Source organism: Pan paniscus, chromosome 8, assembly GCF_029289425.2.
Source record: "Pan paniscus chromosome 8, NHGRI_mPanPan1-v2.0_pri, whole genome shotgun sequence".
NCBI classification, from domain to species: Eukaryota; Metazoa; Chordata; class Mammalia; order Primates; family Hominidae; genus Pan; species Pan paniscus.
The window spans coordinates 72,803,742-72,830,960 of NC_073257.2; the positions used below are offsets into that span (position 1 = coordinate 72,803,742).

At 36.1% G+C, this 27,219-nt stretch overlaps 1 protein-coding gene across 2 annotated transcripts in view; it reads right to left on the minus strand.

Annotated features, from left to right (window-relative positions):
• Positions 1 to 27,219, minus strand: part of ANK3 (ankyrin 3) — a 709,526-nt gene that overhangs the window by 565,451 nt on the left and 116,856 nt on the right. For both annotated transcript variants that reach the window (XM_057298899.1, XM_055092833.3), the window contains exon 2: positions 23,271 to 23,309. In XM_057298899.1, coding sequence (XP_057154882.1) covers positions 23,271 to 23,309 — 39 coding nt within the window. The remainder of the gene's footprint in view (positions 1 to 23,270; positions 23,310 to 27,219) is intronic.

The following is a 27,219-nucleotide window of genomic DNA, read 5'->3' on the forward strand; positions in this document are numbered from 1 at the left end:
TAAACGCATGGACATAGAGAGCAGAAGCATGATTACCACAGACTTGGAAGGATAATGGAGGCTTGGGGGAGAGGTGGGAATAGTTAATGGGTACGAAAAAATAGAAAGAATAAATAAGACCTACTATTTGATAGCACAACAGGGTGACTATAGTCAATAATAATTTAATTGTACATTTTGAAATAACAAAGAATGTAATTAGTTTGTTTGTAACTCTAAGGATAAATGCTTGAGGGGATGGATATACCATTCTCCATGATGGGCTTATTTCACATTGAATGCCTGTATCAAAACATCTCATGTACCCCATAAATATATACACCTATTATGTACCCACAAACTTTTTTTAAATAATTTAAACATTTAAGAAAAAAATAGAAAAAAATAAAGTTAGCCAGAATCAGTTTCTTGTTTGCAACCAAGAACAATATTTTGATTTCAGATTATAGAATGTATAGGACAATGAATTAGAGAGTAAACACAAAGATTACCATCCTTGAGTGCACACCATAACCAGCCTACTACATGTGAAGTAAGGCATGGAGAGATTGGAGGGGAATCAAGTGAATAATTGAGTAACTGAGTTAATACAAATTTTGGCTGGGCATGGTAGCTCACGCCTGTAATCCCAGCTCTTTGGGAGGCCAAGGCAGGTGGATCACCTGAGGTCAGGAGTTCGAGACCAGCCTGGCCAGCATGGTGAAACCTGTCTCTACTAAAAATACAAAAATTAAACTAGCCAGGCTTGGTGGCAGTCACCTGTAATCCCAGCTACTCAGGAGGCTGAAGCAGAAGAATCACTTGAACTCGGGAGGCAGAAGTCGCAGTGAGCTGAGATCACGTCACTGTATCCAGCCTGGGCGACAGAGTGAGACTCCATTTCAAAAAAAGAAAAAAAGAAATTTAGACTGAATTACTTCAAGACAGACTAGAGTTCGAGAGTATTCCCCTCACACACTCCTTCTGATGGTTCTGGTAGGCTCTTTGAGCTGTTGACTGGCTAAATATAACAAGAAGTTATTGATGAAAGTAACACTCCACAACGAATCCAGAGAAAACACACCCTAACCTTCTTTCCAAAGGCCCATATCCTGGTGGAGGAAGGGGTAGAAAGAAAACTCTTTCCCCTTTTCTTCCCTCTTTTTGAAACCTACTTAGAATTTCTGTTAGTCAAGAGGCATGAATGACCCCTATGTCTTTGTTGAGATCAGTATCACATAGAAGTTTTTAGAGTTGCCAAGGGCTACCTGAAAGATAATTAGCAGTGGCTAGAAAGATAACTGATATTTAAGTGAATACAACAATTAATCTTAAGGATCTTTAAGCACCTATTAATTAACTCTTATTATCATAGGTCCTCCATATCCAAGGAACTGATGACCATTTTCCCCCAACCCTTTTAAGACATTCTGTGCCTGTCCTATAGCTGGGAAGTAAAGAAATTTGTTTTAATCAAAACATACGAATTATTACCTTATGTAAAATGTTATCCATGGATTTCTATCCCAGGATATCGTGCCTTGATCTCAAAGGACTCACTATAAAGAGAATTAAGTACTTAAGGGCAGGTAATATAGAATAATAAAAGGCAGCTTTAGGACAAATAGCCTCCAAATCTTTTTCATGTAGCAAATAAAACATTTTAATCCATAATTAGGAAAATGCTTTTTTTTAAATCATGACCTTTGAGGTTTCTATTGCTTTCTGGACTCAATATTTCTAAAAGTATGAACAATGTTTATTCATTTCCTTTAGGGCCTTTAAGGCTAGGAGGCCAAATGTGTATTTACTATAAGAAAATTAAATATGTACTAAAGGTAATTTTGGTGAAAGGGCTCTAAGAAAAATACCTCCTGTTCAAGGGAACTGTGGTGAAGTGGATGGTTGCCTCACTCAAGTTTTAATCCATTAATTTTTCTGCTGACAAAAAGCTACAAACAGGAAAATGAAGGTATCTACATGGGTTTCTGTGAATGAAATGCCTGTAAGCTTTGACTTAAAAGTGGTTACAGTGAAAGCACATACTTACACATTAAAAATAGATGGCCTGGAACCAATATCTATTTTCCACATGCTCTAAAATGCAAATTAGGATAAGTCACATGTTTACGTAGTCCCATTGAAGCTTCCTTCCCTACATCATTGCACTGGGCAAATGACCGATATTCATAGAAGAGATTTATAGAACTAAAACTTATTAAAGAATTCTCTGTTTTAATTTTCAAAATTTTCATATGAAACATGAGAAAAAATTAAAATAATCAGTTTCTCTTCCTCTTCTCTCTTTCCCTGTTCATCTACCCATATAGAAATCTTTCTACCTACCTTTCTATATCTTTCCCTATAATCCTCTCAATGTTTCTTTGTAAAGATTGTTATAGCAGGGACTATAGCCACAAAAAGACTCACACAATCTTAGGCTAATCCCCGGACTACAGCTTTCACACCCATCATACTAGGCAACACTTCCTAATACAGTGTATGCTACTTGGTCCTTCTGGGGCTTTCTCTAAAAATAATACATTTTTCAGTTAAAGACCTTATGAACTTCTTCAAAAAACCTGGATTATAGCATGTACCTGATTCTTTCCAGTCTTATTCTTTCAAAAATATATTATTTAATCATTCATTACATTTAATAACATTGTGCAAATTAATGTTAACTTACTATCATACTTTTTGCATTTCAACCTATCAGGATAAGGATATATGCCTATTTTTACACACACACACACGACTATATGTGAAAAATATATATATAAGAAAAGTAAAATGCAGACACAGCAAATTTTTTATGAGTTTTGCCATTTGTGATCTGTAATTTATCTGCAGAAAATTTACATTCATAGTAATGTTGGTTTTTTTCAGGCATTCCTTTGTGAACTATTGCTATGTTATAGCAATAGTTTCACTATGATGAGGTCTTTGAGAGGTTTACAAGGGTTAGTCCTGCTGGTTGTGCCTGAGTAATGCATGTTCTCTGGCTTCCTCAAATCACCTTGCAGGGAATGATGACTGTTCTTTTCAGGCAGCCATTAGCAATTTCAGGCTGATTCTGGCTTAATGGGATCCTTTAGATTACTGCTACTTCCAACAAGGTAAGTATCCCCTGAAGTCTATGGTGTCTGAAGGAGTGAAACATTCTAGAAAAAGAAATAAAATGTTCAGACCTTGATATGAAGCACAGAACCTGTCAACTCAAACAAGTCCCTGGAAAATCTATTTTTTTAAAAAATTGATGAACAGTAGCAGGTAAAAGAGCTTCACGTTTTTGTAACTGTCCCATGGCTTCTTCTTGCCCACAGCCCAGGGAGAGCTAACTTATCAAGATAGGAGAATTGCAATAGTGAAAGTTTAATACATGTAGAGTCAAATAAACATGAGGCTGGAGTTTTATTACTACTCAAATCAGCTTCCACAAAAATTTGGAGGCTAGGGTTTTTGAAAGAGAGTTTGGCAGGCAGGGGGTTAGGAAATGGGGAATGCTGATTGGTTATGTTGAAATGAAATCATAGGGATTGGAGCTGTCTTCTTGCACTGAGTCAGTTCCTGGTTGGGGCCACAAGACCAGATGATCCAGTTTACTAGTCCAGATGGCACCAGTTGGTCTATCAGAATGCAGGGTCTGAAAAATACCTCGAACACCAATCTTAGGTTTTACAATAATAATGTTATCTGTAAGAGCAACTGGAGTAGTTAGAAATCTTGCGGTTTCTGGCTGTGTGACTCCTGAGCTACAATTTCCAATCCTGTGGCTAATTTGTTAGTTTTTAAAAGGAGGTCTGGTCCCCAAACAAGAAGGGGGTTTGTTTTAGGGAGGAACTGTTATCTTTGTTTCAAAGTTAAACTATGAACTAAATTCTTCCCAAAGTTAGTTTGCCTGCAACCAGGAATGAACAAGGGTAGCTTGATAATTAAAAGCAAGATGGAGTTGGTTAGGTGAGATTCCTTTCACTGTCATAATTTTCCTATGTCAGATTTTTCTCACTATCATAATTTTTGCCAAGGTAGTTTCATTTTCCCCAGATATTGCCAACAAGAAAGTAAAAAAAAAAAAAAAAAAAGGCACAAGAGGCCTGATTGACAGTTCACACTGAATCCTTTCCCCGTAATTCTTCAGCTTGAGGCTCTTAACCTTTTTAATATTCCTAACAGCATGCCTGCAGTATCATGTACAGCATCCCTGCTAAGAGGCTCAGTGAGGAAAAGAAGAGAAATTTGAGACATGTGGATTTTACCTGACATGAATAAGACTATGATACAAATAAGAATATAACACTTCTGGGATTGTCAGTTTTGCACATGTGAATTTGTTCTACATATTGTATGTTCTCTTTAATAATTAGATACTGGGAAACTGTGCTGAAGGAAAAACAAATGCTTGAAATAGATCTTTAACAAGCTGTGAAATGGCTGAACACTCAACAATAATGAAATCACCAACACTGAAATTAAAATTTACCCAAATAAATCCACTGCTATGAACATTAATAAGAACAATATTTTATATGTCAAATATGCATGCCCTAATCAAACATGGCAACAGTCGCATACACAGTTGCAGCCATTACCTTACTATACGCTACGGTAGAATCAACTCTTATTTTTAATATTGTGTAAGAAATAATTTTCCAGATTGCCTATCCACTAAACCTGATAGGATTTTAGAATAAATGTTGAGAAGTACTGATAGATTTGTCCACTGGATACTTTAATGGTCTTAATATAAAGTCAATAGTATATTAGACATGTTTCACTTTAAGCAAATCCAATATACAAAAGTACATTTTTGAAACAAGTAAATTACAAGAAGACTACTCAAATCAAAAAATGAATTCATATCAGGGAATCCACTGAATATAGAATTCTCCTGATTAAAAAAATGCAACTATTTAAATGTAATCTTTGAAACTCTTTTAGGATTCCCATCACTAATGTGAGTGCCCCCAAATAAGAAAACAGAGCATGAAATCACCTGTTCCCTTACAAACTTTCTGTAGACTGGGACATGAGAAACCCCAAAATTAAATCAGATTTATAAGAAACCAAGTTTTTTAAATCAGTAAATTATAGAAAGACTATTTACATAAAAAATTGAATCCATACCACCTAAAAAGATTCAATCAATATGAAATTTTCCTGATTTAAAAAATGCAGTTATTTTAATGTATTCCTTAAAAATTCTTAGCATTCCCCTCCATTAAAGTGAGCCCCCAAATGTAAAAAAAATAGAAACCATTAAATCAACTGTTCTTTTACAGAGTTTTAGACCAGGAGACTACAAACCAAAAGCTCATCTCAGAAATGTCTATCAATATTTAGCCAGAAGAATCCCTATGAATTCTCCCTCCTACCACACATGTTCTTTCTTGTTTTGATCTGCAGCAGTCAGATTAGGAATTACAAATGAGATGGGAAGCAAATAAAACAGACTGCCGAGATATCATAACATGAATGTAGCTTATGGGATTCTGTTGCCTTGTTTAATTGATTCAAATATACATTAGTAACCTGTATGCAAATCAACAGGCAAATATGTTGTCTACCTACACTACTGTATGTATTTAGCAGCCTCTCTGTTCAGGGTACCTTTCAAACTTCCCAGTGACCAGTCAAGCGATGGGCACAATCCCTGGTTATAACAGGCAGGCCAGAATGAGTGCTGTCATTTCCCGTCTCCTTCACCTCCCCCAAGGCTTCTTGTCATCTCCCTTTGCTTAAATTAAATTCTACACACCCCTGAAGAATCAGCTCAAATCCTAGATGCCATAGAATTTCTCAAGAGTTTCAACAGAGCTTTCTTTCCTCTTTGTTCAAGCAATGTAATCAAAAGATCAACATGATTCATAATGGCAACTTTTGGTTTTGTTTTTTGTTAACTCAAGGAGAATAAAATCTCCTTGAGCAATAGGAACTGCAACCCTTTCTTAAGAATAACAAGATAAAATATCAAAATATTCTTATAAGGACTGAAGCAATTTTACATATTTCTTCTTATTTTCATAATTTTAAAGTATATATTCTAAAGTGGTTCACGAAGCTTGGTTCCTTTTTCTGAACTTCACATACTAAAATAGCTCTAATACTTTCGGTAAGGTGATGCTAAAGATTATTCAATACATAGAGTTAATTATATTCCTAAAAATAAATTTGGGCAGAAGTCTTTGTTTGAAACTAACAGGTTGTGATAGAGAAATCCATTTCAACTTACAGCATCTCATTCTTTAAAAAAGAACAACAACAACTGGGGATCCAGGAACATCTCTTACATCGTAGCACAATCTAAGTTAGCTGAGTGTTATCAAATTAAAGTGCAGTTACACCTGCCCTAATATTCAGACAAGAGCCATACACAGTGTATCAACAACATCCCTTTGTTTAGCTTTGGTGATATCCATATACTTATGCAGTATTCTTTAAAAGTTTATTAAAGAGACAAATATTTCCCTTCTCTTTAACTCCTCAGTTCCTTAGCAAATCCTTCTTTCTAGGATACAAAAATAAATTGTACCTATCTTGCCTATTTTATCTAAAAATATTAAATTGAGCCTGACTAATGAAGTTTTTGTTATATTAACAATAATGTTTCTTTATACAGAAAAGATTACCTTGGAAATGTAAAGCAAAGCAAGCGTATAAAATTAAACTCCAAGTGCTCATGAAAGGAATTGCTGTATTTGATAAGAGTCAAAATGTCAAAATTGTGACTATATTTAGTTATTCATTCCAAAGAAAGCTTTGTAAAACCCTTTATCAAAAAGTATTTTGCATGAAAGTAACAGTACAAAATTAAATGTTTCCTCAGTAATCTCAAAGTTAAACATCAATGTATGGTTGAACCTATTCTGCTTTGCTAAATAGTAACATCATTATGACATAAAAGCAATTCATACTGAACATTACATCAGAAATATTATTACTAAAATGAGAATTCCCTGAGGATGAATGATTAAATAAATAGGAAGGCTAATCCGTCAGTTGGAAATTAACTGTTAAAGACAAAGTTTTAACATTGTGTGTCTGGTAGTTATTTGTGTTGTTGTTGTTTTTCATGTTGAGACAGGGTCTTGCTCTGTTGCCCAGGCTGGAGTACAGTGGCACAAACATGGCTCATTGCAGCCTTGACGTCCTGGGCTCAAGCAATCCTCCCACCTGAGCCTCCTGAGTAGTTGGGACTACTGGCACACACCACTGTGCCTGGCTAATTTTTTTTTATTTTCCATAGAAACAAGGTCTCACTATGTCACCCAGGCAGGTCTCAAGCTCCTGAGCTCAAGTGATCCTCTCCCCTTGGCCTCCCAAACTGCCGGGATTACAGGAATGAGCCACTGAGCTCAGCCTGTGTTTGGTAGTTATGACAGACTCATCGGATGGTAAAAATTAAGAGCCCACTAACTTGGTAAGCAAGGTTTCTCTTCTACTACTAAATATGTGAACTAAGTTATAATGGACACGACTCCCTAACTTATTCCTAGTGTGTTAATGTGGATATTCGATACCGTGCTTCTTTTAAAGTATTAATTAAAAATATAAAGTCAAATACTTTTACATTACTCACATGAAAGGCTATTTCTATTTGAGGCAGTTTATATAACATCATCACCTTATCTTTTCTATTGATTCCTTTCTGCAATAATTTATTCCAATTCATCTACTAATTCTAACAGTTCTAACCACACAATATTTCCCAATCTGTCTACTTTTGTCCATGTCACTGTTACTGCCCTAGTACAACCCATCATCTATCTCTCACAAGGACTCTCACAATGATATCCTAACTGGTGTTCTTGCTTCCTCTTCTCTCTCCGTAATCTATTTTCCATACAGCAGCTAGAAGATTATTTTAAAACACTCACGTTTTTTAAAACGCATGTCCCTCTCCTCTGATTAAAGCCATCTAGAGATTTCACATAAAATTCAACTTTGTCTGTAAAGCCCCACATGGACAGGGCCCTGCCTTCCTCTGTAACCCTTTCTCTACTTCTCTGTCCTCTCTTCTACAACTCTGGCTTTCTCTTTGTTTTTTTGTTTTGTTTTGTTTCCGCACAGCAACCATTTTATTAAATAATTAGAATGTACCAAGGTCCATATTAAATACTTTACATTCTTTCTTTTACTCCCTTCCGTCCAGCCTATTAGACAGCTTTAAATAACCCCAGTTTGTACACTCAGAAAAATGGCTTAAATGACTTGCCTAAAGTTATATAGGTAGCAAACAATATTTGACTCAAAAGCTCCCACTTTTAACTGGATTTTAGTCTTAGTTGTTCCAAGTGCTAGGAGATAGTGAAGAATTTAGGATTCTGTACTCATACAGTGTCCTGGACAATGACACTGTTTTCAATTGAATTTAATCAACATTTGTTTAAAATCTACTTGTGTCTGACCTTCTCTTTATTCCTGGAATTTGCCAAGACTACTCCTAACTCCAGATTTTGCTGAAATGTTCTTCTCCCAGGTTTTCATATATCTGATGCTCCTGCATACCCAGACTTTAGTTTAACCGCCATCTCCTGAGGACTTCCATGATCACAAAACTTACAGCAGTCCCTAAATAGTCATTATGACCAAGTAATTCACTAGCACTTCACCCTGCTTTCTGGTTTTTTTCTTCGAAGCACTTACCACTCTCTAAAATGATCTTTTACATTAATTTTTAATGTGTTTATTCTCTGTGTCTCCCACTAGAAATATGAACCTTCTCATAGCAGGCATCTAATTTGTCTTTCCACCAAACCATGGTGAGAACATAGCAGAAGCTCAATAAATAATCTGCTAATTGAATAAAGAGCCCCAAAATATGTGAGTGCATACTGAAGTTTTATGTTACAAGGTTATATGTAACATTTGATAAGACAGCAGCATGCTTAGATATTAATGATTTCAAAAACATAGTTCTATGAAGGACTGATTATTTAGTTACCTGGATCAAATAATTTGCTGTCAGGTAAGTAGCTTAGCCATTCTCATCTACGAATATAGATGAGAACAAAGCCAATAAGGTAGCTCATTGTTTATTTTGAATTCAGCTATCTACGCAAAGCATGCCAAAAATAAACTAGAAACGTATTTTAAAACAAACAAAAAGAAGTTTCAGGAAAACTAGACAGAGGTGTCCCCAGATAAGAAATATGTATGAAGGGAGAGGTTAGATTTTGGGAAATATCTTTTGGAACTCTAAATCTAATTTTTATCTGGGGAGAACTAATAGATGTCAAAAATAGACTTTCACATGTCTTGCAAAGTTCAATGGATGATTACAAAGTCATTAAACATGTATACAAACGCACACACACACACACACACACATGCACGCACACACACCCAACATCCCCCTCTCAAGGAAATGGATCTTTAACTTCCCACCCCCTGAATATGGGCTGTACTCACTGCCTTGTTACAAAAAAAAGTAGAGTATGGAAAGAGAGAAAAAAAAAGTTATAACGCAAAACATGGCAAAAATTGCCTTGTTCAGGTCGTCAAGGTTAGCAACATCAATGGTAAGTCACGATGACAGCAGATAATCTTGTTATTAGTGATAAGAATGGTACTTCAACTCTGTGGTCAAGCTCCCAAGACCTATAATCCCAGTGTCACCATCAGAAAAATTTCAGACAACCTCAAATTGAGGGGTATTCAAACCATCTAACCAGTATCCCTCAAGACTTTCAAGGTCATCAAAAACAAGAAAAAACTGAGAAACTAGCAGACATTAGAAGAGGTTATAGGAGACCTGGATAATGGGTGGGATCCTGGAACCAAAAAATAAAAAAGGACATTAGGGAGAAACTAGTGAAAGCTGAATAGAGTGTGGAGTTTAGTCAATAAAATATAATGTGGTACTGATGTTGATTCCTTCATTTTGACAAATGTGTCACGGTAATAGAAGATGTTTACAATAGGGGAAACTGGGCATGGAGTCTGTAGACTCTACTGCTTTTACGACTTTTCAGTAAGGTTGAAATTATTCTGAAAGACAAAGTTTATTTTTTAAAAAACAAAGCAATTCTACATGCAATAATCTCAAATATATTTATTGATATGCTCAGGGTGAAGTACAGTGTATATAGATGCAGTCATAAAAAGCCTGTGTGCACAAACTTGCTTGTGCATAAAATCTTCCTTTAAAGATAGATGGATCACTTTTGTAAAATGTAGTAGTAATAGCTTACACTAGAATAGTAAGAGCAGCATTAATACAGGGCTTACCATGTGTCAGGCATGACTCTAAGTGTTATATATGGATTAACTCATTTATTTCTCACAAAAATCCATAAAATCAGTATTATTATTTATGCAGAAGACTTTCAGTTTGACTACTGGCATTATTTACTAATGTGTTGGGCATTTCCCCTGGTCACTTACAGCCTCTTCAGATGAAATTTCACCACTTAAACTATGACTTTGTTTCTTATCCTCCCTTCCCACAATATAATGGAAGGTTGGCAGTGGGCCCAGTCATTTGGCATCTTCTGTAAAAATTTACCATTCTATTGATAACTAGGCCACATGGAAAATACACGTTTGAAACTCACTTGTCTCTGCTAATATGCACGCTTAATACAGTTTGAGTGACATATATCAATTGGAATTATCCCCAAGGATACCAACCCTAGAGACCTTACCATTTGAAAAGGGTATATCATAACCTTATTTTAATATTAAATTTTAGATTTTATGTCAATGGGGCCCATGTAATCAGAGGTTCTTAAATTGGGATATATGGACCCCTCCAAATGGGTCTGTGGATAGAGCTTGGATGGGAAAAGTACATCTTTATTTTCACAGGCATCTCACTGAAATCTAGCATTTCCTTCCATTATAAATACGGGCATGATACAAGTCACAGTAGTATTCACAGATTACATTTAGGCAGATATCTCCTGATATAACCTAAAACATCATGATATCAAAAATATACCTGGTGTTAGACCCTCTCCTAGATCTCATTACTTAATGCAACACTAATATATAGCTATTACTTTATTACAATTTTTAAATTTTTCAATAATGATTTCAATATAATTTCTTATATTTCATTTCACACATTTAAATTTTTCCTTCTTATAGGTTCATCAGGCTGCTAAAGGGATCTAAAAAGAGGGAGTCAGAATGAGAGTTTAGTACATGATGCAGAATGTATCTGCTCCACTCGTCTTGAAACCAATGAAGGGCCCTACTCAGCAAATGCTTGTGTCTTGAAGAAGTGAAAGAAATCAGCATTCCCAATTCGTGTTTTATGGTTTGATTTAAAACGGTTCATTCTCCACTTTTCTATGAATAACTCAAAAGGAGTTTGGAAACTAAGACGAGGTATCAGGCCTTTTTCCAACAGCCATTAGTGCACTGACATAGCATATGCAAACCCGCAGCAGTGAAAGGGCCCTAACTAGAACCTCACTTGCTCTAGGAGGGCACAAATGGTAAAGACAGCTCATCCTGAATGTTTTGAATCACACTTTCCTAAAATGTGAGTGTGGCATCATGCAATGAAGTGCTAAATATTGACTTTAAAAGGCAAAAGAGTAAAAAGGATCTTCCTATAGTAGGCCAAATTAGGAGGGAGAAATGCAAATTATAAAGTTTATATGCAAATATTATATCCCTGAATTTCAAAAACATTTACATCAGTTTCAATGTTCTGTTTCATTTCTTCAAATAATTTAAATAGAAATCCATTTGAAGAAAAAAATGCTAAGTGCTATTTCTCAAGCATTAAAATTAGAGATTACCATAATGAAATGTTGATTATCACAAGAAATACTTCATCAAACGTGTTACGAAAACCCATATCCAGTGGCTATGGAATTACAAGCTATTAGTTCAAGAACCCAGACTGCAATTTTGCCAGATACTGGTATCAAGTTAATTGATATGTAGTTTCTGCAATCCATCTTTTCCACTTTTGGGACACTGGACAAGAGCTGTCTCATTTTAGTGTCCCCATCTCTGCTTGTCTATCTGTAAGAATACAGTGAACAGTTCTGAGGCACACTCCTCAGCCTCACTCAATACACATCCATATATAACTGAAAATAGATAATTTAAATATAAACATTGGTTACAAGCATTTATTCAAGCATTTGTTTAAAAACTGTTCGTTAGTATTGGAAAGGCAAAATCTGTAAAGGTTAAGAGGGATTTAAGTAAAAGATGGCTCCACAGAATTCAGCTAGAACAAATACTGACCACAAAGTTTTAAATGATCTTGTATTCATTCAGAGATGACTTTCAAGGTCAAGAGGACAAAGGCATGGTAGGTTCTGAGTCACTGATTTATGTCAAAGAGTGCACAATAAGTAAAAATAAGCAGTGGAAAGAATGCAAAGCTACATGTATGTTTTCTTAATAAGATAGTAGCAAAAGCAGTATTGTGACATCATCATGTTTTTATAAGAATTCTTTTATTTGCTTCAAGGTCTAATTCAATACCTACTGCCTTTGAGGTGGAGCTCACCTTTTAATGTAGCAAGATCAAACCAAAATGCCTTCAACAAATAAAGTTTCTCTGGAAAAGGCATTTCTACAAATAAAAACTTCCCAAAAGATGTAAACAAACAATATCAAACACAAAAGTTGACAAAAAGAAAACACACATAAAAGAAAATATTGTCTCTCATTTGATTGCTGGCTTGTGACAAAGCTTGTGAACTCCTCTCCTGGTTGCATAGCAACGAATCTAAGCAGCAGTTCTAGCCTGTAAGAAATTTCCATGCCAGAGCTGTGGAAATAGAAGCTAGCTACTCAGTATATTTTTCAAGGTTACCTAAATTTGCAAAAAGTAAAAAAGGAAAATAGAATAATGCTTTGGGGGTTTCCAGAACCAAAGATGTGGAAGGAATTTCTCCAATGCCCATCTATAACATTTTCAATGAGTGGCCACCACCTATGCTCAGAGGAGATAACTTCCATATAGGAAAGAAAGGCTCCAACACTCATAGATAGTGTGCTTTATTATTGAAACAAGTAAGCTCCAAACAACTAAATCACCAAGTTCAAGAGTCAGAAGGTAGAAAGTGGACCTTCTCCATAAACACCAACATTGTAGTCCACTTGCTATGCTGCTCCCTAGATGGCTATTGAACAGCAGAATGAGATTTAAGTTTTGCTGCCTTAAATTTTCCAGTAAACACATGATTAGAGCTTAATCTTTTAGTATATTCCACCATTCTTGTAAATGGCTGATAGCAGTCCCGTTCAAGTCCCTAAAATGGGCAATTCGTTTCCATAGAGCCTCATTTTAAAAGCTTGAGCCTGGTAAACGTGATCAGTAAACTGAACTGGCATCAGCACAACTGATAGCCACAGACCAGCTTTCAGTCTCTCTCCTTTTAGGTTCTACAGGAAACACATAAATGACACACATGACAAGATGTGATCTGTCTACAGACTCAAATGCGCTTAAAGAAGGGAAAGCAGGCCAGGTGCAGTGGCTCACACCTGTAAATCCCAGTACTTTGGGAGACTGAGGAAGGAGGATCGCTTGAGGCAGGGAGTTTGAGACCGGCCTAGGCAACATGACAAAATCCCATCTCTACAAAAATAAAATAAAAATATAAAGAAATAAATAAATAAAAAGGAAAATAGAGACACACACAGAAGGATTCATAAGCATTTATGAACTAGTCTTAGTTTCTCTATACTTAGTTATAGATTCTATCCATTAGTTACAGATTTTATCCATTCATGTTTAAAGTCCAGGCCACCAAGGAACAAAGCTTGCTTGCTTCTTACAAGGAAACTATGTGAATGGGAGCATGTGGTCTCTTAAAGGAGTTGAGTCAAATAATGGGATGATGGAAAAATCAATGGACAAAGGCCTGTGCTGTATTCATAGGCAGGTCAATATGTGGCTTTGTGCAAGTCATGTAAGCTGAGATTCAGTTTGTTTATCTATAAACTTGTATTAATAAGAGCTTCTCTGCTCATTTCATAAGGATGATTTTTAAAAATCAAATAATTTCAAGCAAAGTGACAGAAAGCATTTACAAACTTCTGAATACTCTTTATGACTTCATGCAACAGTTCCTGCCTTCTAAAATCATGTTGTAGGAGTGCCATATTGGTACTGACAATTTCTAGAGCTTCAAATTATCAGTCGAAAGTGGCAAATTTTAATTTATTTCTGTCTATAAAGAAGTTCTTGGAAAAAAATAAAAATGTAGCTTTATTATTAGACTTTAAGCCATCAGAAAATTTAGTGTTAGCAGTTGATGAGTAGCAATATTGACAATTAGAAAAGGAACATGCAAATGAAAGGTAGTCAGTCTCTTCTCAGTTTCCTATACTTCCTGATTTTTAAAAATGATGCATTTCTTAGTTTTTTGATGCTGAATTAGAAAAATAATAAACACAATTATAAATTTGGGTTGAGGAACATTTTCTTTTGGAACACAGTTAACAGTACAATACTAAAAATAATTTTAAAGTTTTTTATTAATCAAATTAATTGGTCTCATGAGATTTTTTTTTTTAAAGTACACAGGATCCTTTCTAAAACATACATTTCTGTAGAGAGAAAAGTCTTCCCTCATTTGGTGATTAAAATGTTATGTTTTCATTTTAAAAGTATGGCTTGTATATAAAAAGCACTTATATAGCTGTTGAATTAAAAGTGAAAGAAGAGTTAACAAGTTTTAGACACTGGGGAGTATGTCTAAGAGCTGATTAAGGTAAAACCTTGCTATGCTTGTACTCATCAACTGTAAGCCTTTGTTTGGCCACATTTGACATCATTGGAAAAAACTGTCGAGTTTACTTTAATAAGGTATCCTGGTAGGAAAGGCCAGTGTTTATCAGGGAGCATGGAATTCACAGAAGAGAGGAGTCTGAGAAGAAACACATTCCCTACCCAGCCGAGAAGTGGTTCCTTCTATGGCTGTAAGCCTTGACTTGCCACATTACTCATTTCAGCTTCCTGCACAATTTCAAAAGCATCCCCTATGTCATGATAAATGTTGTGTTGAAATCATCAACAGCTAAGTCTACTAGCAAAATGTGACTCTCACTGCTCCCCAGATCCGGCAGGAAGAACACTTGCACATAACAGATGTATGGAACACACCCAACAAGCTGTTGCATATTGAGTTCAAGTCTTATCTCATGCAGAGGTATCAAGGAAATGAGAGGGCTTAAACCTTCCTTTGAATTGGAACAGATAAAGGCCTATAAAGAAAAATAGTCTTTATGTAAGAAAAGGCTTATTTAATCAGCCTTCCTGTCCATATATATGCACTCATTGAAGACAAGAACTTTAGAAAGCATTATCTTCCAGTCAAGATGAAGAGAACTCATATTTGCTCAGTGATGGCCTGTGCTATGCACCATACTGGGTGTTATAAACCATCCCATAAGGTAGGTATTATATCTATTTTGCAGATAGATAACCAGAGCTCAAAGAGGTAAAGTGTCTAGCCCAGGGACACACAGACAGTAAGGATTGGGACTAAAATTTGAGTCTGAATCAGTCTGACTTTCAGGCTCACCCACTTTACCTTACACCACATACTGCCTCCCTTTCTAATATAAAAAAAAAAAATTACTAACGGAGGCTGAATCCAGCCCAGAATACCTTAATCATTGCAAAAGGCTGCCTATCGAATCCTGGAAACTTTCCATTAAAGAGCAACATATTTACATGCCAGAAGGTTTTAGCATATGCTCTATCTATATCATTTCCAAGTACCTATCAGCATAGTGCTCCGGAATCCTGACAAGGCTGACATCTTAATTGCTGACTCTTTCCACAGAAGGTTATACATGCTTCAAATTATAGCTAGATATTCAAAACACTGGATCAAAGTTGAAATAAATAAGTGAAGCAAATAACTGTCACCAATATGTCTTTGCTGGTTAGAATGCAAATCTAGCAAATAAAAAACTATGGTGGGACATATGAGGTAGGGTACAAGTCAGAGCATGCAGGTGAGTAGCCAAGAGTGAGGCTGTACCCAAAAACCAGAGAATGGTCACAGAGAGAAGAAGCTTATGGCTGAGGGAGAAACCTACCTAATGCCGTTATCAGCCACAGTGACCTCCAGCTGATTGCCCTGAGAGTGACCAGCTGGGACCAGCACTTCAAATGTCATACCTGGAAATCCTTGACCAATTTTTCTGTTTTCCTTTATCCAGATGTATCAGCAGGCAGCATGGCCCTGGGTGGGGCATGATTTGGGGACTCACTGAAATCTGGGTTCAAACAGAGCTTTGCTATATACCAACTACTTTGAACCTCTGCTCCCCCATCCATAAATTGAAAGTAATCAAGCCAATTTCACAGAATCAGTAGAGAATCAAATGAGTTAACATCATATAGCACATAATGGCCACTCAGTAAATGTTAGTCCATTTACTCTTGTTTTTTACTGCACCATTTGAAGTAATTAAATATCAGCAGACTGGCCATAAGCTCAAAATACAAACCACAATCAGCTACATCAGGAAGTCTTTTTCTCCTTTGTGAACCTAAGAATATATATATGTCCTACTTTTCTATGGCCTGAGAAGGAAGCATTTTTTATTGCAATAACGTCTTCAGTTGGGAGATACAGACTAAGTAGTGGGTGATATGCATTATACTTTATTGTGAAGAGAGAAGCATATCATTGTAGCTTAGAGAATACAGTATTTATCATGTCGAAGCTCCTCCCCCTGGGATGAATTAGCAGAGTAACTCCCACCAGAGGCTCAGCAGGCATCTGAGACTTTCTAGATCTCTAACTTACATCATTATATATTCTAAACAAATACACATGCACAATGTGAGTTTGTGTATGCAAACATATATATTTTACTTCTAGGAATATCCAGATTACAGATGTTTAGTGATAGTACACAGGCTAGATAGACAAATAAAGATGTATTATTAAAGACCAAAGTAAGATTAACATCCTCAAATCCTGTTCCTCTATTTCGGATCCCACTGTTAGAATATCTTAAATGTGGAGTATGTGACATGTGAGTCAGGGAGATGGGCATAGGAAGAAACCTTGACCCTTTTGAAACTGAACTGTAAAGCATCTTTTCCTAGCTCCATCACCAAGTTCTTGTCTACTGCTTTACTATTATACTTTAACATTTTTTAAGCCCTCATGATTTTCTATGTTTTAGCATCATCTTCTTAAAACCTGCTACCTGGAAAATGGGGTTAGAATGCCATCAACTGAAGAAAAGGAAAGAGGAAGGAATGACTGTATAGTAGTTGTGGTGATCATTGAAATTTATCAAACGTACTTGCCAAGAACTTTTTGAGAACAGTACATTCTCAGTTAATTATCCTAACAACCCAGTGAGATAGATACCTGTTATTAATTACCTTTAGAAATGAGAAAATTGAGGAATAAGGTGGTCTAGTAACTTGTTCATGATTCCTAATGAGTAACTAGCCAGCCAGGCTCCAACCAAGTCATTGTCATTGCAGAGCTCTCACTCTGAATTACTAGGCTATACTACCCTGCAGATGGAGGGAGCTTGTGATCAAGAGCTATTGCATTACCCAACTTAGGACCACAACTTCCATCACAGAGATGAATATTGTAGAGTAAGAATTTACCTTAGAATCCCAGGGTGCGTTTAGATGTGACAATAGATGTAGATGTGACATGAATAAATCCATAAAAGGGTCTACCACAAAGGGGACTTCTTTTTTCCTTTTTTTTTTTCCTTGCCAACTATGGTAGATTCAAAAGGGGACTTCTATGAGAGTTACAAAACAGTGAGATAATATGACAGAATATGAGATAATATGACAGTGACATATTACACAATGCAGGTTGCTTGAAAACCACTGCACTGCATCAAAGAAATAAGCATTCATGGATACCTTACCATATCATAACCCATAATTGCATCCAACAACATCTGCGCTAGACTGAAACACATTTATACTGGATGATCTCTTGCCTTAGAATTTAAAGCCTAACTTTAGCTTATCTTTCAGCCATAGTTACCCCCCTAACAAAAATATGATCCTTAATTGTGCCTAACTATATTTTCTAAAGATTTACATATTAGAAAACAATTATACAGTTAACAGTTCCAGCACAGTTGGAAAACAATTGTTTACTAGATTTTTAAATTAAACTTTAAGGGTTAATCAGAATATAAAGAGAATTAGAAGGCAAAGGCAGTCTAGAAAAATATTCACCACCAAAATGATAAAGGAATAATAGCATTAATATATAAAAAGCTCATATAAGTTAACAAGAAAAATACTAATACTCTAATAAAATAATACCCAAAGACATGTACAGACAATTCACAAAAGAAGTCATTAAATATTTACGAAGCATGAAAAAATATTCTATCCATTAGTAATCAAAGAAAGGCAAGGAGGGCCCCTTTTGTAGAAAGATTGCTTCCTGCCTGTAATCCCAGCACTTTGGAAGGCTGAGGTGAGCGGATCACCTGGGGTCAGGAGTTCAAGACCAGCCTGGCCAACATGGTGAAACCCTGTCTCTCTTAAAAATACCAAAAATTAGCTGGGTGTAGTGGTGGGCACCTGTAATCCCAGTTACTCAGGAGGCTGAGACAGGAGAATCGCTTGAACCTGGGAGGTGGAGACTGCAGTGAGCCGAGATTGTGCCATTGCACTACAGCCTGGGCAACAAGAGTGGAAAAAAAAAATGCTTCCCGAATAAAATCTTCATGGTTGGTCTCTAAATATTGTATTTTTCTAAATGAAACTTTACTAACTGCCAAAATCTTGAGTCTAATAACCAACCCAAACTTGTAGAGATCACTGTCACATTTTTAAGTCATTTTCCAGGGCAAATAATATCCTCACCACAGACTTGAGAAAAGCAAATTAAACCTGTAGGAAAAACATAAATAAAATGGATGATTCTTCCACCTTCAGGAAGAATCAGATGTCTGCAAGAAAATACTGTGATAACAGACTTCGTTTCTGAAATCTTTAACAATTTACAGTGGCTCTAGAAAACAGAGGGGCAATTGAAAAATTAGATTTTCTCAGGGGCTAAAGGATGCTAAACAGTATGCTTTGTGTCAGCATGAGATAAACAGCTTGTGGCTATGCATCTTTTGGTCTGCCAAACCAGAATTCTAAGCTAGTGGGCTCGAAGCTGGTGTCAGTTACTTGTAATGTGATAGCTAGATGTCAGTTAACTAAAGTGATCATTCATAAGATAATTTCTATATGAGTAAATTATATACTTTTATAACTATTCTAAGTAGTATTAATATTTTATTCTTCCATATGCAAATATTTGCATTCCTAACACATTTGTTAAAGGGCCTACAATAACACTAGTCTCCTTAGAACAGAAACCAATACAAATACATCTTCCTCAAACATCACAGTTTGTTTAGGGACCGATACTCCAAAATGAAAACAGCAGTCTTTTCCTCCTACAAAGCACACACCTTCAAGAAGGGTCCACTTGAATCAGCAGAGGAAGGACACACCTGGCAGCCCGCTGGCTCAGTCGTGAGGATAAATAAATGCCAGAGGATGCAGTCAGAGTGCTCGCACTTCTGAACCTAACAGAAGGCAGTCTCCCCACATACAGACCTGCAGGGCAGCCTCGCGCTGGAATAGTGGTAGCTCTGACTTCTTCTGAATGTAGAATGAAAACAAACTTTTGCAAGCAACCAAAATCACCCACCCATTTTTAGTCAGCCTCATTGTAACCCATACCCTTACACTGGGCGTGAGTCAATTCTGACAGTTTTTAGAATTGTGTCATTGGGATTCAGACTTTGCCTGATATGCTGCAGCATTGTTCCTGATGACTCATATTCCACAGTTCAAAGACAAAAGAATTCTACAGATAGGCTCACACTTTCCTTCATCCTTTCTATTAAGTAAATCGAACGCCCTGACAGCACACCTATCTATAGATGTCAAGTCACATTTACAGGCATCTAAATCAAAGGCTTGCCTAGGCAAGTGTTTGGCATACAAGATCTAAAAAGTGACCTCGGTTTCTTAAATGTTGCCACGGGAGTCATATTCTACAGAAACACATTATCAAAGCAGTGGAGGAGTGGGGCGAAGAAATGGGGAAAGAATCAGATACTACACAAAATAAATGGTTTTCCTTTTATTTTTATTGACATTCTTATCTCATTCAATTCAGAATTCATCCAAACTACCTCTTCAATTTGTACACCATGAAGTGTACACTGTCTCATTACCTAATCCCAGGAGGATTTTAATATTTTAGCTGAGTGAGGAGACTCAATAACAGAGATTCTGAAAAAGCATTCTGCATTTTCCGCAGAGGCCCCAGACATTTTGCTGGCAAAGAGGGTTGGACCATTAAGTGACAGGAGCTGCAGGGGCTGAGTGGGTGCCAAGCAGCAAGTTATCTCTGTTGAGTTCAGAGCTCTCACATCTGAAATGGACATTCTTTGAAATTATGACAAGAAAGAAAGAAGGCAAACTGAGCAGACAGGACAGTCAGGGTTCCAAAGCACCGAGGCAGATGAGTATATACCAGATGGGTTAAAGGCCAAAAGAGATGCTCCCAAGATATCAAAAATGTAAAATAGAAGATACTTTTAGGTTGGGGATAAAAGGTATCAACTCTCACCTCTTTTTGCCTCACTCGGTATTTTGTTGTTGTTGTTGTTTGGTTGGTTTTTATTTTATTTTATTTTTTAGATGGAGTCTCGCTCTGTCTCCCAGGCTGGAGTGCAGTGGCGCGATCTCGGCTCACTGCAACCTCCGCCTCCCCAGTAGCTGGGATTACAGGCGCTTGCCACCATGCCCGGCTAATTTTTTGTATTTTTAGTAGAGATGGGGTTTCACCGTGTTAGCCAGGATGATCTCAATCTCCTGACCTCGTGATCCACCCGCCTTGGCTCACTCAGTTTTAATCACTCACCTAACTGAATTCCTGGTGGTGTTGGAGCCTCTAAAGAAATCATTTCAGCCTGGTATTCCCAGTAGTCTTTGTGTCTTCTGGCATCACAGGCACAGAGTCAGAATTTCAGTAAAGACAGCATTTATACCATATATAAAAATTGCTACAGAAGGTAGCATAACCACACATTCATTTCAGAAGCTGTTTAAATGGCTGAAGGCTATAAATGAGGTTGGACTGTGCACAAATATGTGAGTAAAACAGAACAAGAAAGTCCTAAATCCATATATGAATAGTTGTTTCATTCTTGTAGAAGGTTTAAGATAAACTAAAATATTGCAGTCTTGAGATATGACAGCCTATATTTTTGTTCTTCATCAGAGTATTGTTGAAATTCATGTTCCATTCATTCTAAAAATTGTATTAATTATTAACTTTACTAGATATAAATTTCTAAAACATAGAGAATGCTTTTGAGTAACCACAGAATCCTGGAAATATAGTAGGAATGGGAGAAATTGGGAGGATTTTATTTATCCAATTATGTCAAATGAGTTTGGGATAAGACCTATAAAAACCTATATTAGCTTTGAAATTATGAAGACCTTTATTTAACTCTCTGAATAGCCACTAACTAGATCTATGCTCCTGATAAAATTAGTTAACGTATGGCTCCATTTTTAATCTTTAAAGGATTAAGATAGTTTTACTTTTGCTCCTTAAAATTATTGAGAAAGTAAATACAATAAAAATGGAAAAATACTTTGATAAGTAGAACATATCATATGGCTAAGATAAAATTGTGTGCCTGACCCAGATAAATCTGACTTTAGCTTATTACTGGTGACACAGTTAATATTGACCAGCAACATTACAACATCCTGCTGGAACCCAGCTAGTATCATGATGAGCCTACTGAACCAATGTCAAAGTCTTACTAGACTACATTATCATTCTTAGGAGTCCTTCATGAAAAAAAACAGCATCACTCAGTCCTTTCACTGAACAAAAACAAACAAAAAAATCATTTTAGGAAGACAATTCAGACTGGGTACCATGGCTCACACCTGTAATCCCAGCACTTTGGGAGGTCGAAGCAGGCGGATCACCTGAGGTCAGGAGTTCGAGACCAGCCTGGCCAACCTGGCGAAACCCCATCTCTACGAAAAATAGAAAAATTAGTTGGGCATGGTGGTGTGTGCCTATATTTCCAGATACTTGGGAGACTGAGGCAGGAGAATTGTTTGAACCCGGGAGGCAGATGTTGCAGTGAGCTGAGATCATACCACTGCACTCCAGCCTGGGCAACACAGCAAGACTCTGTCAAAAAAAAAGATAATTCAAGTGTACCACAGAATTGTGTAGCGAATATGTTATAGAAACAAAATAACTAAAAGACCATAGATAGAAAATAGAATTATAAGTTAATTAATAATTAGTTTAATCATATGAAATAGCTGGTGTTAGACTATTTTTTACTTACCAAAATGGCAATTTCACATAATTCAACTTCGTAAAATATATACATATGAATGCAGAAAACATCTTAGGAAAAAATAATAATAATGTGAATTATATTGATATTTATTAAGCTCTTATTATGGCACCAAGTTAAACGTTTTGTTTCAATAAATTCTCACAATAAACTTATGAGGCAGATACTATTATTCATCTATTTCTATATGAAGAAAATGAAGCAAGGAGAACTGACATTCTAATGCAGTCTGTCCTAATCCTTACCTGACCCTGCTGGTTGAAAAGAATAGTGGATGGCATGAGCACATGGAAAGATGAATGGTGATGACTCCAGGAAGATGAGAGGCCAAGAGGGAGAGAGTTGAAGCATTTACACATCACTATATAGGGGAAAGGTAGCTTGCATAGCCCACTGAGCAGAATATCCTTCAAGGTTAGACAGACATATCAGGTTACCATAGCTAAAGCTCTTTCACTATTAAAATAATTGAAGTGACTCTCCTTTTTCTAATTCCAGATCTAGAAGCAAACATCTGATCATAATTGGACTCCCATGTAGACTTTTCGGTTTAGCTAAATCAGACATTTAATTTTCATGGCATTATCAATGAAGAAATGGATGCTGTATCAGTCTCCAGGGGGTCTTGGTTACTCTGTACCTGCCATTAAATCAAGCCTCAAATGCACAGCTGAGAAGCAGATGTGAAACACAACTAATAGCACCAAGGAATTATCCTACCATGAGCACATGTCCGGGTGACCAGGTTGCTCCACTAGGCAAGAGTATAAAAGCCTTCAAATTGTTCTCTAGTTAAATAACAACAACAACAACAACAACAACAATAAACTGGTTTAAAAGGACCATCTCCCGTAAATAATTCATTCAACTCTATGTTTATAATTGTAAGAAGAAACTTGTCCACACAAAATAATATATTTGTTGAGTTTAGTGATAATTTTCATTACCTTTCTAGAGCTTCGTGAATAATATGATCCAAAGTCACCCTAAAAAAGTAAAGAAACAAACATTTAGCAAACATGAAAGAATTCCATATATTTACCATGAGAGTGATTTACACATGCACATTATTAATTGACTTATAAACATAGTAAGTTCCTTAAAAGGGGAGAACACAAAGTAAAATAGAGGAAATAAGATGAATTCTAGTTTAAAAAAAAAAAGACATCTGCAGGAAATGCTTAGATAACTACAAAATAAAGAAAAGAAGGGACACCAAATCAATAGCATCAATGGTTTAAAGAGAATTTTTAAAAATGAAATTGTGCCAGATACATTAAAAAAGTATGATCTTGAACTTGAAATGAATATGCCAATGAGATGCAACTGTAACAGTAATAATAAAGATAATTTAAAATTTTTTTCCTCCGCATGAAAATGCAGGCATCAGAAAACATTTTCCCATATAATTTTCTTGCACAGCTATTATGAGAAATCCATTTTCTCCCAAACTTCATTACTGTAAATATTGTTTACCAAGGGTCAGAATAGCAAGGCTTGTAAAGCCAAAAGTCTGATTATGCAAGAGATGACATGGTTCCTATAATATTATTACAACCTCAAAATAGAAAACCAAGGATCTACTCTGACTACAGGAACTCCAAGATGAAGATTAAGGCTGACTTTCTGTTTTTACAAAATGCTAACTTTATTCCATCAGGGAAGAAATACCTTTAGCTCATTTCCTATCAGAATATAGTAATATGTGCAATATGCAAATTATTCCAACTGGTACTGAAGTTTAAATACGTAGAATGTAAAGAAAGGAACATTCTACTTTGAAGTTAACTCTAACTACACTTGTGTACATTTCATTCGACTCTATCAAAGGCTATTCAAATTGACACCATAAAAATTATTTCATCTTGTCAGTTTTAAAAAGCCCACTATCAAGTCATACAGAATTAAATCTGCAATTTCATGTTTCTATTTGAGCTTCCAATAAAGAAAAAAATAGAAGGAAATTAACATTTCTAAAACCTTAACTTTATTCCTGGTATCTCAGCTACATTTTCTTATTTAATCTTCACAACTTCTAAAACAGTAAATGTAATAGCTTTGTATAATCATAAAAGCAATGCACATTCATTACAGAAAATGTGCCAAGCACAAAAAATGAAAATCAATCATAGTCCTACCATTAGAGGAAAGTTAATATTTTGTGTTGTTCTCTTTCAATACACACAGTCTCACATATACAGTGTTTTAAACAAGATTGAAATTATTTCATATATACAGTATATCTTGCCTTTTCCCCTTAAAATCATATCATTTTTCCATATTATAGTCTCAAAATGTGGTCTTGATAGTTGCATCCTAATCTACCTATTTACATGGCAAGATTTTTTCAAATACTTCCTAGTATTTATGATATACATTTTTGTCTAGCACATCTAACATTGTAATAATCTCCTTGCACAAAAATCTTGACTTTACATCTGCTGATTTCCTTAAGAGAAATTCACCAAAATGGTACTGTTGAAGAAAAGGAACCAACTTTTTTCATGGCACTTGCCTATCATGTGCCGACCAAAAGGGCAAAATCTATAGATTGCTCATCAAAAGAACAATTCGCAGTGTAGGAAAGTGCCCATTTCTCTAAACATTCACAAATATATCTTAGCATTTTCATAAAATGCTTTTTTATTTCATAGTGAAATGGTATGTACTTTTTATTCGAGTTATTTTTTCTTGTTATTACAATGAAGCAATTTTTACAATCTATTGCAGTTCTTCCCCTTTATGCCTTTGACTGTCTTTACTTAGGATGTTTGTGGGTTTCTATTGATTTATAAGAGCTCTTTAGAAATAAGGCTATTAATCATTTGTGTATCATAATTATATAAATATTTTCATTTGCTTTCCCAGTCCGTTATTTGCATTTAGGTTTGGTTTATAATGGTTTTGATGCACAGAAGTTTAAATTTTATGTAATGAAACATATCAATCATTTACTTGGGGATGTCTGCTCTGGGCTTCTATGCTTAGAAAGTTCTTCCTCAATCCAGTATCAATTAAATAGCTACTTATGCTTGTCCTCCCAGTCCCTATCACTATCTTTTACCCTTGGCTTTTTTTAACCCATGTGGACTTTATCATAGGTATAACGTGAGATGAGTACTTACTACAGTTTTTGACTACCACCTCTCACGGACTTTCCCCAGCACCACTGGTGAAATCATTTATTTCTTCCTGGTTCATCAGTGCAAAATTTGCTTTGAGGCACACCTGAGCTCTGATGTCAGTTTTTGACACCTGGGCAAGTCTAGCTTGTCAATATCTATCTTGCAGCCTTGTTGTAAGGATTAAACCAGATAATGTACAGAAATCCCTTCAGTGCCTAGCACAGCATAAGTGCTTGATTAAGCCAACCAGACACTAGATTCAGGGCTGTTCATTTCTCTTCCTCTGATCCATCTGTCAATTCTTGTGCCCACAGTATAAACTTTATAGAGCACACAACATTTGATCAGAAAAGATACTTTGAACTTCTTTTTCAAAAAATGTTCTTGGCTATTTCTACCTGTTTGTTCTTTACACAGGCCCAACTCACTTTTCATTACAGTTATTCTTCAGATGCTCTTTTCCTGCAATTCTCTCTTTCATTTTCTTTTTTGCACGTCTTATTACATAGGCCAGAATTTCCAAAACAATGCTTAAAAGTAATAGTAAACACAGATATTCTAGTCTTTTAACTGATTAAAAGAGCAAAGCTTCCAGAGGCTCATAATTGAGTTTGATGTTGACTATGGGCTTAAGACAGGTAGTCTTTATAACATTGTGGAAGCATCCCTCAGTTCTTTATTTTATGATATTAAATTTTTTTATCTCCTTCTCACAGAGGAAACTGATTTTTAAAGCAGTAATATGAGTTGCCCAAAGTCATGCAGCCAGTACATGGTGGGGCCTGAATGCACACCCAGGTTATCTGGTTCCAGTGTCTATTTTCCATTGCAACCATGCCACCATGCTATAATGTAGTCAGTCTCCAACCCAGTTATATGCTTTGTCCAAAATTTATATATAGCCAAAAAGAATTGTTGTTTAGACCTTATAAAACGTCTTCTTATAAAAGTAAAGCAATAAAGCATGGCTAGTTTATTAGCTTACCTAAAGAAATGTAGGTCACTCATTATTATCTGTAGAAATATTTTAATATTCATCAATATTTCTGTGGGAAAGCAAATTAGTAGGAGACACCAGAGACACAGGTGGGACTTCTCCTTAGTCATCCTCTAAGCAGAGAGAATAAAAAACTCTCATAGCTTTGGCCACTGGAGGTACAAACACTGAAGCAGAAAAGAGTAGGACTTTGAAGCAAAAGAGAAACTCTTGGAGGAAAAGGGTTGAGTTAGCAGGTAAGAAGGAGATGGTGGTAAACAGCAAGGTAGAAGGAGAAAACCAGAGTGAAATGTCTCTGTGGCACCCCCTGGCCTTCTCCTTCTTTCTCATACACCCATTAGGGTTGAAGGTGTCTGTCAGAGCAAATGCCAAGTATAAATAAGATTTGGCCCATCCGCTTTCCTTTTCATGACCACTAGCCAAACTCTGATCCAAATGTTTCTCCTATACAGCTCACCACATTATGGAAGGGCAAGTTTGGCTCCTATTCACCTGACCCTAAATAAATACATGTCTTTCTGTGCTACTCTAGGACAATTTAACTTTAGCAACTGTTGAAAAATTGACAGGAAATTAAAACTACAAATAAGAAAAAAAAATGTCCAGTATTAGAAAGCTTCATAATCAAAGTTGACCCTATAGTGGTTCCTAGAAGAAAATTACCCAGGCCATCCTCTTTCTTTAGGTTAGTTCTGCCCTCTTCTGGAAGAGCTCCTTCACCCCCAGGCTTTCTCCCATCTCTCTAACAGGAACCTCAGATCCTGCCCCTCCCAA